General features: G+C 35.2%; 1 protein-coding gene across 3 annotated transcripts in view; it reads left to right on the top strand.

The window, feature by feature from the left end:
• LOC149160113 (translocase of chloroplast 34-like) overlaps positions 1–874 on the top strand; it is a 316,875-nt gene extending 316,001 nt beyond the window's left edge. For all 3 annotated transcript variants that reach the window (XM_089436620.1, XM_089436621.1, XM_089436622.1), the window contains 2 exons: positions 119–280; positions 411–874. In XM_089436620.1, coding sequence (XP_089292746.1) covers positions 119–280; positions 411–539 — 291 coding nt within the window. In that variant the 3' untranslated portion in view covers positions 540–874. The remainder of the gene's footprint in view (positions 1–118; positions 281–410) is intronic.
• Positions 875–20,447: the final 19,573 nt, after the last annotated feature.

Here is a 20,447-nt window from a genome sequence, read left to right as displayed (position 1 = left end):
TCCTTTTTATCTCTACCTTTTTATGTCTTTGTGTTCCTTTAACCCAAGTTAGTCAGATGATCTTCTGTATACCTCAAAAGTTTCATTCACTTCCCTTATGGGGTTCTGTTGGGTACAGGTTCTCTCAGATGGCACAGTTTGGCTTCCTAATTTGGTAGAGAGGATTGTGGAGGTGGCAACAAATGGCAGTCAACCAATTTTGATTGACAAAAAGTTAATTGAAGGTCCTGATACTAATCAAGGGGGCAAACGTTGGATTCCTTTTTTTTGGGCACTGCAGGTATTTCTCAATAATTGTATTTTCTTGTGATAAATATAAACCTGTGCTTTGCTAATACTTATTTTGCTTAAGAGGTTATGGTTGCTTCCTTTCTGATGAAGTAATGCATCATATTGACAATCCTATGCAGTACTTCTTTATAGTGAAGCCAATCCAGAGGGGTATACAGAAAGATATTGAAAACGAAAAATCAAAGCGGCCTTCTTGGGAAATTTATGATGAAACAGGCAATAAGACTATATTTTATAGCCGACGTTAAGTCTCAGCTGTTTGGAGCTGATTTAAAAGCAGATTCGATTCTTTCTACATCCTTTGATTTTTATCTAGGGGTTTGAGTGTTTTATTTCCCTCCAGTTCTGTCATTGTTGTTGACTTTATCAGAGTGATATTAGAACTGCTATTGAAATAATCCAACTGCAGTGGTATATTCTTTTCTTATCATAGTTGTTCTAATTCTGGTTGTATAAACTCATGAAGTCTCATGACAAGTGTCAACTCCAAGTCATTGGTTCTGGTGCAAAGCAGGTAATTTTGTTTGTCTTGTTTACTCTGTAACATTAACTATGAATATATAAAATTCAGAGTTTACTGTCACACTTTTTCTGCCCGTTGCACACCTATTCTGCTTGTCTTGGTTTGGGGATAAAGATATGTGTAAATACTGTCCAATCTGTGGCTACAGAAAATTTGAGATGTGAACGTAAAGCCTTTGGCATCAGTGTATTTCTCACAATGTGCCAAATGATTTCTGATATCAACGTGTTCCATAACCACGTGTGGAACTGTTCTCTCTCCTTTCCATCACTATTCTAAATTGAAATCCATTAGAAACGGTTCACATGCTCACCAATGAACGGGAAATGTTAGGTGTATAATTGTAGGTGAACCTTTGAAATATACCGAGTAAATAAATAAGCAATATTGCTGTCAGGAGAACGTCGTGGTCAAAATAACTTACTATTAAATTTCAGTACGTATTACCAATGTTTTTTCGAAATGATGCTTATATTATATATAAAAAAACATGTTACATTTGCATGATTCAGACACTTTAGTCGCAACAGCAAAGAAATATGATGTTTGATTGTAATGCGAGATCTAGACTGCCTGTCATTTCTAGAACTCCTGGACTTGGCCTTTAGCTGTGGCTTAGAACTTTGACAGAACTTTTCTTTAAACTAGTATTTAAACAGAGTGGGGATTTCTAAAGATAATGAAGCTCATCTTTCTTTAAAGAGACCAACCTGATACGATGCCATATTCCCATTAAGCAATTCTCCGATGGATTTGACCAAGGAGTATGGCCTCCAACTTAGGGAGTATCCAATTCCAAGGGATCTTGGTTGCATTACGCTCCCAAAATAGATGTTTGAAAAATTCCTTAATCTGACAGTGTGGATAGAGGGGTCTGCGAAATTAGATTTTTCCAAGTTGCCAGTTGTTCATCCCTAGGAGATCTGGGTAGATTACCAACCAAACAAAGGTCCTCGGGTCAGTAGGGGCTCTAGTTGACCTCAATCTCTTTCCCGCTTGAGAATTCAATTATTTTCCGAATCATCGACTCTTCACCTTTGATATAAATTTGGGGCATACGTTCTAGAGGGGAGCACTTTGTGAAACGTTCCCAAGTTAAACTTGATAAGCTTAAGAAATTTTGAATTGTAAATGTGGGAGTATGGCTCCAAATTACAACGAGGATGAATTGCATAGTGACTCCTAGACTGGAGAATATTGCCCAATAACCTTAAGATCACAATGTCAAATAAGCATATATATCCTTCTGAATAATTGTGAGGATCTTCTATATATGTAATTTTTTCACTCATTATTCATAGAAGATTGCCAGATTGCCGTATGCGAAATGGTTGTTATTATTACCCCATGAGGCACGAGGATACTCTTAAGTTTGCCTTTCTTGTCATACTCATGAGGTATACCAAGGCTTCCATTGTTAACACATACAAGCAGGGATCTGAAGCGTATCCTCGGCAACTGGCTTTGTGCGAAGAGATCCTATTGGATAATACACTAATGACAGCAACTATTGCCGAGGCATTTGCAAGAAGGGTCTAGACACTATTGGTGAATGTTAACCCAAAGCACAAACATAAAAGTATCTTCAAAATGAGTCCCAACTAATTTTGTAATACACCTCATCAAAATAAATATCAAGGAATCTTTTCCCTCAACTTGGTGCACTCCATATCTTCTTATGTCGTGAGAATCGTGTCTAGAATGAATTTCCCTTCAATAATTTTGGATGTTATCTTATGGACTCGTAATTCTGGTCCTTTAGACATGACCATATATGTTATTGTCAAGTGTATGGCAATATGCCAACTAGTGATGTCGAGGGGCAATAACTTGAATGTTTGAGAGGTAGGTCTTGCACTCTCATCACTTAGGGTTCAAATGCATTTGGCTTGTTGTGATATGGTTAGAAGGGTAGATGTCCCCCAGGGGTGGGACCCCTCTTGTGGGTGTGTCTCTAGATGTCTTGACCCTTGTTAAGTCGTAAGTTATTGTTATATCTGGCTTGCAGGTTGTTGGACATACTTTTGGATTATAGTGGCAGCTAGTAGGTTTGATCTTGGGCCTAGCGTAAGTCACTCGAATAAATTATTGATTATCATGGCTAAAAGAAAACATATGCCAACTAGTGATAATCTAGTCAATGATTTGGTGATAAATTTAGTCAAACTTTCATTTGTTATGCAACCATTTTCTTGAATCAAGTAAGAATCATTCCTAATTTCTTGCCACTTAAAATGAAAAAACTTTCATGATGCATTCCATGTTAGATGATTTGTCATTCATCTTACATGATCCCATATACAAATTTTCTTTGGAAAGTTGTCATATACAACTTTTTTCTTTTCAAAATTTCTTGCTACAAGCAAGATCTCTCCAACCTCCAAACCTTGATAGGAACACCATTTCCCCATCCCTTGCATGTTGCAAACATTTGATCCGAAGAAGGATAAGGACATAATATATCTTAACAGTCACTGAGATGAACATTTTTGCGATCTTAACGAGACCCTTCACTACTACTTGCAGATACCCATAAATTATTTTTGAGTTATTATGTTTCTCAAGGAAATCAAAATAAACTTTGGGTAATGAATATGTTCTGGGTGTGTTGATTTGTAATCAATCAAATTATGAGCAACTCATTTCCCATCATGGAACTAAATGTCTTTAATAAATTTTCTCTAGTGTACAATGAGTTTCACTTCGTTGTGGGGGAGCAACCCCCCCCCCTTCCATCCCCCCTTGAATCTGCTTCTGAATCGCATCAAAAGGGACCCCGGGAGCGACAGGGTGTGAATTTTAGGGGCGCGCTCCCTAAAAAAAATTCACTCCCTAGATTTTTTCGCAATTTTTTTTTTGCAAACACGTTCCAAACACAATTTTTTTTCAAAGAAACAAGAATTTTTGAGTGGGGCAGCTTAATGATCAAGCCTATGGCCCTAGTATTGATATGCAATTCATGGTAATGTTAAATTCTTAAAGTAAAAGTGACATTCTCCTTTATCTTTCATTTTCATCCTTTTACTTAAATTTTTAACATTATCATGAAATGACTCGAGATGTTTGAAAGTGGTTCCGACCTCATTGGATTTCATATGGAGAAAGTAGAATTTTAGATCTCACTCAAAATCCAACAGACTTATCAGTTTTTCAAGATTTCAGGATTAGGGGGATTGCAATGTCATGTCCTAGTGCATGGAACTCGTATTTAATCAAGAACACCAATCCCTCTATGTACCTTGATGTTAGTGAGATTGGTTGTTGAACTCCTCTATCATGACCCTATTAAAAATGTACCCATCACTCAAACAAAATCTTGACTTGACATGCTACATTTTTCTATCTTATTTAATGCTTAGAGGGTGATACTAATGACAACGATCCCAAGATAGGCAACGATTTTGATGATATGAAGGTATTTGTTGTAGCGTGATTTTTTTGGATGCTAGAGGCCATCGAGAGCTTGTTTGTTGATGTATTTTCGGTTCAAAGATGTATTGCACTCAATATTATTTTGATTATGTGCACCCTTATATGTTATATAAATGAAAACTTGTATCTTTTGAACCTGTGGTTGATGAAGATTGTAACTACTAGATGATTGATGTTATATGGTTTAATCCATGTTTTATGCTTTTTATAATTAATTCATCATTCTACATGCTTTTGTTGACATATATGCATTAGAATAAATAAAAATATATATTATATGAAATTCGCTCCTGACTCGGGAGCTTTTGAAAATGTCGCTCCCCACTCCGGCTTCCACTCTCGCTCCCAAGCAACCTTGATTCTAAATGCATTTTTGTTCTATTATTTCTTCTATATTTGTTACTGCATTGGTTAAAAGAGAACGATGTTGTATTTGTTTATTGTGATTATCTAAATTGTAGGGAAAACTATAAATTCAAATGCCAACATAACATAATATACCAAACGCATTCAGTGCAGTGATTTTACCCCGAAGAATGCTTGGTGAAACTCTAACAATAAATAAGAGACTTTGGTAGGCTTTTTACTAAATTACAGAAATGCAGCTTACAAAGGGTGCATATGAGTGCTTCTACACGCATGATTCAAAGGCTACAAGAGGAAATTCTTCCTCTAAAATGTTGTTCAATTCTCAATCTGTTCTACAAATGGCTCTTGATGTCGCCTTATTTCCGTGCAACAAATTCCAAGCTTGCATCGATGCAAATACTTCATTTGTATCATTGTTTGAAACTTCACACGATTCCTCCTGAACTTGGTGAGCGTTATGCACAAGTGTGTCCTAAATTCTTGTCCACTAGGGACTTTTGAACAAAGCCAAATATATTGATGCGTTGTATTCCTTGAGCATGTATGATTCTCAACTTTGGCAATGTCTAGGTTGGGATACGACCCTCCCCATACGTCCATGGAAGTGTTCAAATTCCTCTCCGTTTAAACTCGATGCTGCCTTAATATGGAATTGGTAATTCCCCATACCAATGTTCATTTCCCAGTGAACCCAATTTGCTTTCTTTCTCTTTTGAGATTTTCCTCTCTGCCAAGGTGGCGGACCAATACCTCTTCCCCACAAAGATTTTGATTTTTGTTCCCAATGGGGAATATGCTCTCCCCCCATGGGATGTCTCGTTGTTTCCTATGGCACAACAATGAAGTTGATTTCTATTCCCAATGAAGAATATGCTTTTACCTGTGGGATTTCTTGTGTTTTCCCAAAATGCTTCAAGAGTCAATTTAATTCTCTTTCTTAGACGTCAATCCACAATGGGTTTCTTATGGTATTGGTTGTTCTTCCTATTCCAGTTTCCACCTATATCAAGAGGCCCAAATGAGTTTCTTTAGAAGTTCGATGGAGGAATACTCGGTCAGAGTGTCATCCGTTCCTCCTTATGCCCAGGTTTTTTTTGGGGCTAATAATACATATATACATAATATCCTTTAATTATTTTTGAATCTATGGTCTAAAAAGTTGGCATTCTTGCTAGGAAAACTTTTAAGTCATACCGAGAAACTTTAAAACTAGCCGTAAAATTAACGTATTAAAGAAATTTATTTATAAAGTAAGGATTTTAATATGAAAAAGAGAGATTGCAATTTCTCAATTGATACAATGATACTTGAATACATGACGACTAGTGATTTTAAAAGAGTCAAAATTGTTGAGAAATCTAGGGGCAACAAGATAGGTGATTTCTCTTATTTTGATAACTGTTTGTGATGTATTTTACTGATCCTGATTAGCTTCTTCTTTTACTTAATTATATTTAGTGTTCTTATCATCAAACAACTAGCAAAACAATGAAGAACAATGAGACAAGAGGACACAAGATGTAGGCAATCAACCATGGCCAAAACCTCTCCACTTGAGAGGAAAACCCACAGGAATTATTCTCTTCTTATAGAACTTCAATTGATAAATTCCAAGACCTGTGACCCTTGACAAATACCCCTCCAAGACCAAGTCAAATTACTCCTTTGATCAACTCTTCTTCCACAAAGTCAACACTGGTCAAGATTGTAGCAACACTTTGGATTTCGACTTCTCTTCAGAACTTCGGCTTCTTTTACAGGTTTTTAATTCTCAACATGCTTGAAATCTTCTACGATTTCACACGTGCGGACGGATTGGATTAGAGTGGGGAACCGTCTCTTCTTCGCTTGGATAAAATCTTCCTTCTTGAGAACTTGGCTCGCAAAGAGATTTCTTTTATCACAAAATTTGGATTTCTTCTGCAAATCGTCCTTGCTGCAACCAAAATGATGCCCTAGCTCTTGCACATGTGAGGAGATTTAGCCCAGAACAGATCAGAAAAATTTTGTTTTCTTCTTCCTTTAGATCTCCTTTCCTTCGCTCCCTTGTAGGTCTTCTTCTTGCTCTTTATCGAACTTGTTGTTGCTTGATGGATCCTCCTTTGAATGAGGCCAAGAGCTCCTTTATATAGGCTTCCAGGCGCACTTTGTAGGCCGACTTATCTTTTGTGAAGGCCGACTTGTTGCTTGTACCATGATGAGGTCTTGTAGGGTCTTTGACTCTAGATTTGACTTAAATAATTTTTTTGTACAAAATGTGACATGCCCAAAAGGGTTTTTCATACATGACAATGACTCTTATGACTTGTAGACTAAATGACGAGCCCTAGAAGCACTCAATGGGTGCTTGACCTAAAAATAAATTTTCCTTGAGCATGGAACCCATGCCTCAAGAATAACAACAGTCAATTTATTTTTCTCATTACATCAAATAAATAAAATCATGATTACATATGTCATTATGAAGACCGAACCTAGTTACATATTTCAACACTCCCTCTTAACTAGGGAAGTATTCATAATCCATACAAGATACTTGGACATTCTCAATCTAAAGAATTCTCATAAGAAGAGTCGAATTGGTAAGCCATCTTTTTTCAACGTTTCAACCAACATTGTCACATAGCAAGGCCTTGACTAACAACTCTATCTCTTCACAAGATCAGAGCACAATGTTGGTGAGACCAATCACTAATAGACACCATTATCATTATCTCTTAAGGCACATACCCCACCTGGGTATTCATAGCATATGTCCTTCCAAGACAATTCCTGTCTTGGAAGACCACATCCTCAAGAAATTTCCTCTATGACTACTCTTATCTTGGATGCCTGAGGTCATCCTTAAAGAGTATCAGATGCCAAATCCTTACCCAATCCTCCATTCTTTCTTCACAATATGAAGAGAAGAATGATGTGTCTATCTCTCATCATGGCCTTAACTAAGACTGACGACTATTAGTCCTGATCTATTGCATGACACATGAAGTAGAGAATCATATATGTCTCTCCCTCTTAACTAGGGAGGACTAACCTATTCCTATAAAAGGAATCTACCCAGGCTCCCTCTTAACCAGAGACTTGCCCAAGTTTCCTATTAACTGGGGACTTGTTTCCAACAACAACTTTCCGTTCATTGGTGGATATCATGATACCTTCAGCTGCTTGTTGAGCTCCTCCTTTTGATGTCATGAACTTCATCTTCGTCATTATGGAGACTTCATCTTCTATTTCTTCTTTGTAGGGCATCAACCATCCATCACTTTCCTTAAATGAACCATAGGATTGAACCAATAGTCATGTCATCCTTCTTTTCATCAGAAAGTGATATTCCAATCCACATTTGGATTTTCTTCATACCGCTATCTCTACCAAGTCGTTTTTCCTTTAGGATTTTCCATCCAACTGCGAGTGCTAGTTGTAGGTGACATCTACAACTCTCTTTCAGTAGCGATGTATCAACCCATCAAATGTTGTTCAAAAATAAAAATAAAATGAACATCAAATCAATGTTACCTTTTGTGATGGCCTTTCATCATGACATTTGCTTGCTTGCAACATCAACATCCTGCATAAACACATCTCCAAAACTTTTAAGTCAAGGGTCTCCTTCCTTTATAAACCTAGTCAGGGTCTTCATACCTTCTTTATGGAGATGTCATAGCCAATTCTTCTAGTCATCGGATGTTGATTTCTTTTTCTTACGTGACCATAGTTGCATCTTTCATGATCTCTTCTTTCTTTCTTCACATATTGCTCCCCAAGAACTTTCATCCATAGTTCCTTCATCTTTGTCAACTACCTCATATTCCATATGAGGACATATTATGTTGATTTCATCTTGTCAATATGTGAACCATGCCTTCATGCATCTTTCCAAAGGAAGAGATCCTTTTTCTTTGATCATGCTCATGAGGTAGAGCATTTACCCATGCTATCTGCAACTATATGATGACATGACTTAATCTATCAAATATATACATACCTCTTTTCTCCTTTTGGTCATCTAGACTTCCTTCGGCAACTTCCTTTCCTTGATTGAAATTAATTCAACCATCTTGACATGATGCACTCCTTTGTCACCATATCATCATCCTTCTAAGCAATGGATTCCACACAAGGTGAAATGATCAACAAGACCCTTGCTTCTTCCAAGGGAGGTGAACCTTGTAATGAAGATTTCAAGAGGGGATCTTGATTAGCCTCATCCTGCAAATTCTCCTTCCTAATGATGATGATGCATGGTGAACTATTTCTATCTTTTATTATGCTAGATGACTTTCTTCTACCCATAAGTACTACTTATGCTTTCAATGAGGTAACCAAGAGCTACTTTCTTTCTATGACGACTTCTACTTCAACTATCTTTTCAAGCTTCCACAATGATGTCATGATCTCTTGCTTCAATCATATGCTTCTAATATGATGCCATATTCTACTAAGATGCATCTAATCATAATGCTTCTCATCTTGACTGCCATGGTAGAGGTCTTTTCACCTCCTACTCCTTGTTATGCATCGGAGAAACCCTAATAGTGAAGATCTATCCCTTCGAATTTCTTCTCATCGGGTTCTTCCACTTCTTCGGTGATATGGGCTTCAATTCTTTCTTTCATTTGATATCTTTATCTTGTGTAGCTCAGTTCTTAAAGATTTGACTTTTCCAATGGTGCTTACAGAGAACAATTCTACTAACTTCTCATAGATTTCCTTTGCTATCTCCAACTTTGTAACATAAGGTATGAGGGCATCCTTGATGGATTCTATAAGGATCATTTTGAGCCCTTATTTTCCCTTTCATATACTTGGCTAGAGCTTGAGCTTCTTCCTTTGAAGGTTTAATGATTGAACCTTTAACATGTCCAACAACTTCATTTTCTATGAAGATCAAAATTTGTCTTCTTCCATGCAAGAAAGTTTGATGACCCAACCAATTTGTTGCTTTCCTTGCAAAATGAAGTCATTTTGATAGATTCAAACATAGATATAAAGATACTTACTTGTCAAGTGAAAATATTCCTAGATGATGAAATCTTCAACTTGATTCCTTTCTTGATGATGTTGATAATAGAAGATGTCTTCCTTCAATTATGCTTTGATAGTGATCCTTGACTCATGAAGAGGGAGATCACCTTGATTCCTTGATGATTATGGCAGTGCTTTCCTTGACTCATGAAGAGGGAGATCACCTTGATTCTTTGATGAAGATGGCAGTGCTTCTTCCTGCTTCCTTGAGATGTAGAGGCTTCAAGATGCTTCAATGTGAAGTCCTTTCTTTGAGATGAGGAGGGTCCTTGAGATGAGCTAGGGTTTTGAGGTCTTCTTATTGTTGCTTCTAGATGGTGTGATCCTTGAGTAGTCCTTCTTTATGCTACTTAGATTGTTCGACCCTTATGTATCCCTTCTTGATGATTCAATGTCCTCTTTGATGTCTATACCTTTTCTCGATACTCCTTTTTCAAGCTACCTTTTCTTGTCTTGTCGCCTTTGCTCTGATGCCATGTTGAGAAATCTATGGGTAGCAAGATAGGTGATTTCTCTTACTCTGATAATTTCTTGTGATTTATTTTACTTATATTGATTAGTTTCTTCTTTCACTTAATTATATTTAGTGTTCTTATCATCAAACAACTACCAAAACAATGAAGAAGAATGAGACAAGAGGACACAAGATGTAGGCGATCAACTAAGGCCAAAACCTCTCCCCTTGAGAGGAAAACCCACAAGAATTCTTCTCTTCTTATAGAAATTCAATTGATGGATTCCAAGACCTATGATCCTTGACAAATGCCCCTCCAAGACCAAGTCAAATTACTCCTTTGATCAACGCTTCTTCCACAAAGTCAACACTTGTCAAACTTGTAGCAACACTTTGGATTTCAACTTCTCTTCAGAACTTTGGCTTCTTTTACAGGTCTGTAATTCTCGGCCTGCCTGAAATGTTATATGATTTCACATGTGTGGACAGATTGGAGTAGATTAGGGAACCTTCTCTTCTTCGCTTGGATAGAATCTTCCTTCTTAAGAACTTGGCTTGCAAAGAGATTTCTTTTGTCACAAAATTTGGCTTTCTTCTACAACTTGTCCTTGTTGTAGCCAAAATGATGCCCTAGCTCTTGCACGTGTGAGGAGATTTAACCCAGGACAAATAAAAGAAAAATTGGTTTCTTCTTCCTTTAGATCTCCTTTCCTTCACTCCTTTGTAGGTCTTCTTCTTGTTCTTTATCGAACTTATTGTTGCTTGATGGATACTCCTTAGAATGAGGTCAAGAGCTCCTTTATATAGGCTTCCAGTCACACTTTGTAGGTCAACTTGTCATTGCCCCTATGTCGACTTATCTTTTGTGAAGGCTGACTTATCTTTTGTGAAGGCCGACTTGTTTCTTATACCATGACGAGGTCTTGGAGGGTCTTTGACTCTAGATTTAACTTAAATAAATTTTCTTTACAATATGTAACATGCCCAAAAGGGTCTTTCATACATGACAATGAATCTTATGACTTGTAGAATCAATGACAAGCCCTAGAAGCACTCAATGGGTGCTTGATCTAAAAAAAAAAAAATCCTTGAGCATGGAACCCATGCCTCGAGAATAACAATAATCAATTTATTTTTCTCAATACATTAAATACATAAAATCATGATTACATATGTCATTATGAAGACTGAATTTAGTTACATATTTCAACAAAAATTAACAAGACTAATTGGTCGTACATGGACTAAAGGACCTCATGGCGCTTGATAGCCATGAGAAACAAAGTATGAAGCCCTTATCATATATGTTTATAACAAAAATGTATGCAGACTGAAACCGATTAATTGAATTTTGGGGCCCTTAATCGAGTGATGTGTGATGTTATCTGTGTTTATATTTAAGATATCATTATCCATGTTAACCACATATTGAAATGAAAAATAAATATAAAAGTTGGGTTAAGGCATGGGGATGGAAACACAATGATGTACATACTACTATTTTGGTTTATTTTAGTCCCTACAAAATTCATAATTTAATGAATAAAAGGCAAATTACAATTTTGACATTCTATATTAATATTGCTAGTTCCATTAAGGAAACCTCGGTTCCAAATTATTATAAAAGCATTGTTTTTGTATAACTATGTCCAAAATATTTCATAATCTCCTACAATGTAGTGGAGATAAGATGCGAGAGTTGTGGGGTGGGGGTTCTTTGTAGACTTGGGAGGAAATAAGGAATTAACTTTTGCTTTGGATCTTGGGAATGTGGTGAACAATGAATTAGACACATTGACCCTTTTCCAAGAATTAATGTTGATGAAAAACATAGGAATTAGGTAGTGTACAATGTTGGTGGACTCAATCATAGTGCTTTGACATGTCTTATAAAACAATCACAAATGTACTATAAGACAATTCCACAAGATCTTAGTTTAAAAAGAATTATACAAAGATCACAAGAGCTAATTGAAGGCTAAATCCAGATTAAGTTGTTTCATGTTCTGAGACCTCGTGAATCTCTTATAGGCCAACAAGTTAATGAAGTAGTGGCTCTTGGTGCAGGAACATTAAGAGCAAAAGGGGTATCCTTATACCTCTTACATCCCATGAATTTAAACTTAGTCTTAATAATTTACTTCACATTCGTATTTATGTGTTCAAAGGCAAGTGAACAAGTGGTAAGGTATCTATGGGGAGATGGGATAGATCATACCTCCCAAATGAGTGATAATACTCTCATTTCAAAACATTGGAGTTGTGGATCATTAAAATATTGAAAAGATGGGACACCCATGGGTAGATGGGATAGATCATAACTCCCAAATGAGTGAATACTCTCATTCCAAACATTAGAGTTATGGATCATTAAGAATATGGAAGAGATGGGAAGGGTGATTGAATGTGGTTTTAGTTGTTCATTTAGATGTTGATCCTTCATTCTTCTCGCCCAACACTTTATTTGTGTTGGTAGAGGGAAATATTAAGTTATTGAGTTAAACCCTCAACAAAGTGATTGGAGTCCATTTTTGGGAGGCCAAAGTGGCTTTTCAAGTGTATTGAGTAGTGTGCGTGGAGGGATGTTGAGTAGAAGTTTTATTTTAGATTTATGTACGTGTTGCAAGTTACTAGATTTAAGGATGATGGTTAAGAGGAATTCTCACTTAGATATAGAGGTTCATGGTGTGTTGTTTTTGTTGGTTTGGAAGTGAGATATGTGGCATGACAAATGGGAATACAAAGTCCCGCGAGAGGCTCAACAAAATAATAGGCATATCATTGGAACCCTCTTTGCAATTTGAAAGGAACACAAAAAAGGTCTTTGAAGCATTCATGGAGAAGCAAAGCAGAAACTTTGGGGTCAATACCTCGTGTTGGTTTCCTCTTTAGTTATTATTGGGCCTCACTTGGTATCCCAGTTGGGATAGGTTGTAAAAACTATAATTGGTCGTTCTACCCCAGTATCATCCTTGAAATGAGGGAAAGTGCCTGGAGGGTTTCTTTGGGATGTGTATTCCATTAAAAATAAAAATGTTGATGGATGAGAAGAAAATAATGTAGAGATCCCGATAGTGAGGGGAATTACAACCTAATTACTATACTGGTTCAATTCAAACAAATGTGGTAAATGAATGGAGGGAACAACAACACAAAAAAAAAGTGTTTTGAGAGGTGCTATGGAACTCAAAATAGTTTACAGTTTGCATTTTCCCATGTTAGTGTCCAATAGGAAATCTTAAGTGGCAATAATGAAGTGTCCATTTGAATTCATTACTCTTAAATCAATTCATTAGATAATATTCCTACAAAGATTTCAAAAATAATTTCAGTTTCCAAGGCACAACTTAGAAAATCATTAGATATTTTGAATTTCTATGATTGAACACTCCATTATCTTTTGTTTTAGATTAACACAACACCAATTTTAACCACAACTAATCTTTAATACAAAATCTAGCTTAAAAAAATATACATAATGTTTCCATTATAAAATATATCATTTTTACCAAATTCTTGCCCTTTTATATGATCAACATTTTTCAAAATAATCAATCCAAAATTTACATAACTATAATGTCACTTGTATTTATCATTGAAGCATATATCCATTTAATAAAAACATACAATGTCATGAAAATAAAAATATGATGGAGATATTAAAAAATTATTATTTCCACCTCCTTGTTGATATGTCATAACATTTTTATAAGAAGTCTTGCTTTTGAATCCATTTTCTATAGAAGCTCTTTGTCATGAAAGACATGATCGTATAAAATTGCATTAAAAATAGTAGATATGTTTTTAATTTGGTTTCAATATCAAATTGTTTAATGGATTTATGTCATGCGTTTCATTAATCACTTTGTGAGAATCTCAAAATATTGATTTTTAAAATCATATATTTAATAATAATTATAAAAATTAATTTCAATGTTATAATCTAACTTTAATGATATATTTTCAAGTAAATTTATTTAATATTTTATCTAATTTAAATTCAAAATTTACATCTTTTATGTAATCCAATTTTCAATTTTAAAATATAAGAATTTTTAATATTTGTAACACCCCTTTCTCTTCTTGGTCCTCCTAACTACTCCATCACCCTTCTATCAATATTTTCAATTATGATATGTTTAATAGGGTTCTCAACCTTTTATTACTTAAAACTTTAATGATACTAATTCTCTTAGTATCACATAGAGTAGAATGCAACTTCAATTAAACTTGAATTTTCAATTGTCATCAATGTGGGTCTTCTCAAAAATGGGTACTCTTTGGATAAGGAATTTAATTATGCATGCAACGAGTGTCTACACTCAAAATTTGATTAAACCTATAAAGAGATAAGCCAAAAATACAATAAAATGGTAGTTTTATTTGTTCCCCTCCAAAATTCATAACTCTTGTTTTATTATTTTAACTATTATTTTATTATTTTTCATTAGGAGGTCACTTTTAGGCTGAAATTTCCTTTAATGCATAAGTCAATCTAACTAGTGGATAAGTCGGCCTAGTTTAGGCCCCAAATGCACTATAAATAGGTGTGATAAGCAACATTTGAAGTCATTCACTCAAGATAGTTCATATATGTTCAGATAAGTGCAGAAAAGGAGTTTTGAGGTTCATACCTAATGAACCAGAAGTGAGGAGTTGATTTGGAGAGACTTTTTGGGAAGATTTTTTGGCACATTTTTGAAGGGTTTTTGGCTTATTTTGGAAGCATTTTTTGGTTTATTTTAGAAAATTTTTTGGCACACCTTTTGAAGGTTTATGGCCTTGGTTAGAAGGTTGATTGCAAACCTGTTCTTGAGGGCTAAATTTTGTCCCCTTTGAAGGTCAAATTTTTTTATTTGTGTAGAGGGTCGAATTCCAATGTGGCTACATGCTTCTTTCAAAGAGAATGTTCCCATAGCATTTTGTACCTATTTAAGAAGATTCGGTCTTATTTGAATTTTTATTTTCCTTCTTTCATGTTAGGTGTCAAAGGATTTAGGAATTGTATAGTTAGAATTCATTTTCCACTAGGTGGAAGGTATCCAATGTATCTGGTCATGCTCTTGAGAATATGACTAGTAGTGCACAACAATAAATTCCCTCAAAGCGATAAAATGTTATTTTAAACATGAGAACTTTTTTACCTGGTAGAGATTAACTCATTGATGCCAATAATCCTCCCAAAAGAGAGCAATTTTCCCATCCCTGATTTTCCATAAGCTATGATCTTGAATGAGGTGACAATTTATCCAAGTTACATTCCAAAGATGTGATTCCTTGATGTCTCCTTCTACTCAGATTAATTAGAATTCTTCTATGTTATGGGAATATATTATTTTCCAAATTAGGCTCCACAATGCACGAGGGATTTTAAGCCATCTCCACCAGGTTTCACCCCCAATACTTGACATAATTTTTTTGAATCCATTAATCCTAGTCCTCGTGGTTTGGGCTTTAAATTTTATCTTAGAAAACTAGGGTGCATATTTGTTCTCTTTTTACTTGCTAAGGAAATGATCATTGAATGTTTATGATCTTTCACGGAACAAATTTGGGAGCAACTAGGGCTAAGAGGAGATAGTCAAGGAAAGCTTGTAAGATCAATTGAAGAAGGGTCACTCTTTTGGAAATATTCAAAGAGATGAAAGTCCAACATGATAGGTTATTTTCTAAATTAAGCAATAAATATTCCTAGACTTTTAGGCGAAGAGGGTTCTCCACTGAGGGGGGTAACTATGTTATTCCCCTTCATTTGTGGCATTCCATCTATTCAAGATTCTCAATTGAGTGAGTCCTATAGACAACCTAGGTTGGTATGGGCAATTGCAAGTTCATATCAACCAAGAGAATCAATATTTGCAAGATGAATATCTTATTGTTAAAGTCAATGTATGTTCATTGTTTTTTTACAGTATGACATGCAAGTGCATGTGAGATGAATTGATAACTTATCTATGCACTTATTTTTCTTCATAACCTCTTCCATGTCCAATTCCAATTAGCTAGTTAAACCTCATGAGTGTAGTGTAAGAACAATTCATTAATGGAATATATCCAACATAAGAATAATAACATTAGTTAACATAAAAATGATAGTACAAATGAATAATCTACACACACACGCACATAAAAATAAATGGGAAATGTGTATACCAGAAAAAACTTTGGCAAATGCGCCCAAGAGAGATACAAGGATTGTTTACATTAGGAATTCAAAGCATATATGATAAAACAAAGAAAAATCCTCCCCCCATCAAAATGAAAAAAGGAAGGGATACAATTTTAAACCGTCCAAAACTTAATCTTGTTGCTTATTGATTAAAAGAGTAGATTCTTACAAGTTGTTTACACAAAATGATACAAAATCAAAGCATAATCAAGAATTGATCAAAATGCGTGCCTTACTAAAACCAAGGGAGTTTACAGTTTGTCAAGAGCTAGAACTTCCTTCTTTGTGGTCGTTCCTTCCTTGTGTTAAAGGAGGAGAGGGACACAATTTTTTCTAACACTTCTGAAAAGGATGGAGAGGAAAGAGCATTTCCTTTTTGTTCTCCTCATTTGCAGATGAATCTTATTTTTCTAGTCACCGAGGCCTTATCTTGATAAGTTTGTAAAGAACCCTGAACAAGAATTGCATCTGTTTTTGAATATTCTGTAGTCTCTAATTGTATTGGCACTGATGATGAATTGGGATCTTGAACCTCTTCTACTTCTCTCTAATTTATTGGAGCTCCAAATTTGTTATTGGAGCAGGATTTGGGCTTGGAGGGAGGTTAAGACCCCCTTGTAATTCGATTCTTTCTCTTTCTTGAAACTTTCTTAAAGCTTGTTCATCATTATTCTGAGGAGTTGGGTTCAACTTATAAAGTGATGAAGAATCTTTGTTGATTGGAATTTTTTTGAAAATTACCCATACTCATGGCAAGTGTTACATTTAGAAGGAACCTGCTCATAATCAAGAGATTGAAGATTGCTCCAATGTTCCAATTCAAGCTAGATTGCCCATGGAAATCCCTTATCAAAATATATTTCCACGCATATTGTAGCAAAAGTGAGAGTACCTCCTTTAGGCTCTGCATGGGTGATATAATGACCTAGCTTGTTTTTTATTGCTTTGGAAGTATCCTCACCCCAGAAGAAAATGGGGAGATTCAAAATTCTAACCTAGACAGGGGCTAAAGGTATTTCCATGTTCATATTGAAATCAAAGTTCCAATGGGATAAAAACATTCCCTTAGAGCCCGTGAAGTAAGGACTAGATCTTAAGATAAAATCTATATTTTCCTCGCTTTCAAAAATAATAATAAAAAAAAACCTTTACTACAATAAAACATTGAAACAAGGTCTTGATCACCCCAACACTTAGCAACTCATTTGAAGATAGTGTTGGGACTGGACCAAAGACTTATCAATTTACCTATTAATCCTCTCTCCTTCAATATGAGTGCCACTAAGGAACCTAAGTCCAACTTGGGAATTACATTTGATTGTTTGGCACATATTCTATTTTTAGAGATAGAATTTCTCATAGAAGAAGGGATGTCCATTGTGAACAATGAAAAAACCATTGAACCTGCACTGAGGGACTACAACCCTTGAATGTTCACTAAGGGACTGGGATTTGTTGGCTTCTCTTGAGGAAATACATTAGCTTCTCTCCTCAGATTTGAAACAAAACTCAACTATCTGCAAGCGTTATTGAATCACCTGAAGCAAGGCGGCAATGGCTAGGAAGCCCTAGAAGAAGTGAGAGCATAGCCTCTACTTCATTCTCTTCTCTTGGTTCTTTTTTCTATAAAATATATAATTAACAATAAATAAGTGAGTTTATCATACATTGAGTTTCCATATATGTAAATAAACATGCCTTTATACATGTGATGCTTAAATATTAATATCTTTATTATTATGTACTTTATTTTTGTTACTTTGCCACCCACTTCAAGGATGCTTTGTATTTAAGGCATAAAAGAATATGATGCTAGCATTTTTGTTTGTAATGCTTTCATGTAATACTATGTTCATGATGTTGTCATAGTTGAAAAAAATGAAGCAATATGATCTTCAAATTCTAAGAAAGTCTTGTATTGTTGAAGAGCTAATTGACCCCATTTCATTATTTTACAATACTATGCAGTTGTAGGTTTCATGGATAGAACTGTTTGTTTTGTGATTTCAAGAAATGACCTCTATTTTGAGACCAAATTGCACTAAGGTTCAACTTTTTCAAACAATAGGTCAAATATTAATTTTATTTAGAGAAAGGTCAACATGTGATTGGTTAAAGTGTTAGTTCTTGTGATTAGGATGTCAAAAAGATGACCTTGTAACATGATATTTCCTTATCCTAATTTTAGAGTTTTCTTGATTCGCCTAAATTAGAGATATGTCTTCTTCATAAATTTGTATTGCTTTGTTGATGATTGAACTATAATTAGTAGACACGTCAATTTTCTATTTTTTGTACTTCGATGTTTGAAAATATTCCTAATTCAACTAGATTGGTCATTGTTTCCTTGTTGAATGAATCTTTATCGATGAGTTCTAATTTTTCCTATTGCACACACACGTATATTGATTTATGCAATTAATTTTTGATTATGATTTATGAGATGATTTTTTAATCCTTTTTTAACCATAACTAATAAATTTATATTAATATAAATTGACATCCAAGGTGTAGTAGTGAACTAGAGTTGCAGCAAAAATTTCCTTCTAGCTATGATCTTCATACATGTGCAAAGACCAATATTTTACACAATACATCCATCCAAAAAAACATCATAATTCTCATTCCTGATTGTGTATACTAGATAGAAGGTACCCATAAATTTAACATGTTTTTACTTGCAAAAGACATTACATAAGGAGGTTGTTTCCCAATGTGGGGGAGGTGCTAACTTTTGTTCTACATTCAAATTAGGAAGAGAGCGATAAGGAGCATTGATAGAGAAACTTGATGATTTGGGAGATTTGTGGTCTTGTTGCCTTGAGATTTTCAAGTCTTCCATTTAATTGTTGACAACATCTATTTCATCCTCCATACTTTATATTTTCTAACTCTAACTCATGATGATGTCCATCATGGTAGACCAATTCAATTGCTACCAATTATGCTAGATGTAGCTAGAGATGATTTATTTGATGTGGCAAGTCATAATATCCTCTGCATAGTTGTGAGAAATCTCATTTTCTTTCTTGTATTGTTGAGCCATATCTACCAGGAGAAAAGTAAGTTTTGAATCCCTCCAATTACAACCAAAAAAATTGATTCACTGTGAGCTCCCACATTGGGAAAAACAAAGGAGATAGGCACAAGAGCAGAGCCCAACATGGAAATATCCATTATGTCACATTGTTCACCAAAGTTGACGGTGGAATGAGATTGAAAACGAAGAAAAAGTCAAAGCACTTGCAAACTGTGACCAATCTATGACGACGATGACTAAAATTCTGAGTGTGTTAGGCATGGTGATGGCTAAGAAATTCGGGGGCGAATTCTAGCATGCAATTTGGAATCTAAGCATTATACTGAACTCATATATCATGGTAACTAGTTGTAAGAAGTGTTGTGACATGAGCAAGGGGCATGGGATAGAAGTAGGGAGGTACAAAGGAGTGATCAAATAATTACCCAGTGTTTTGATTTCCCACGTGATTGCATACTTCCCTTTGCCATTTGATTCTTACCATTGTTAAATATTCAATGGATTGGGGAGTTAGGACCCGTGTCATTGATTTTAAAAGTTATTTATTATTGCTAAGTGGCATGATTTGCTAGCAAATATGTTCGTTGATTATTTTGCTTCATAATGTGAAGAGCTTTATTTTCCTATATGTGGTTCATAGCATACCAAATCTTGTTGAAAATTATCTTAATATTATCATTTATAGGAAGAGAACTATAACGAAGGTGTTCAATAATATGTGAATAATCTCCCATAATAATTCATTTTCTAATGTTTAATGCAATGACTTACTTGATTTCTTGATAGAATGTTTTTGCCTTTGCTTGATTATTCAAGGCTCTACATAAGATTCATGAAAAATCTATTTCTTCTTGTTCTTTGGGGCATATCAATACACCCCCCCCTATTTCGACCCCTTCTTTTTAAAAGGAGGGCATGGGGTTGAGTTATGATCCACTTATGTGTGCACGGGTCGTGAAACATTTAGTATAATCTCTCTAAGTGCAACTACACATTCAACCACTATCTCAAGATGTCCCCATGGCTCCAAGCTAGGACATCATGGGAATTGAACCTTTCCCAATGATGAAAATTTCATTTCTTTCCACCATTGGATCCACCCCTCTTGGGCTTAATTGAAAAGGAGGGCATGGTGGTGGGATTT

This window comes from Pinus tabuliformis, chromosome 5_2 (genome assembly GCF_031772625.1).
Source record: "Pinus tabuliformis cultivar Carrire ecotype Pingquan chromosome 5_2, CPIR1, whole genome shotgun sequence".
NCBI classification, from domain to species: Eukaryota; Viridiplantae; Streptophyta; class Pinopsida; order Pinales; family Pinaceae; genus Pinus; species Pinus tabuliformis.
Note: the sequence above shows the minus strand (reverse complement) of the source record. Positions and strands in the feature narration are given on the sequence as shown.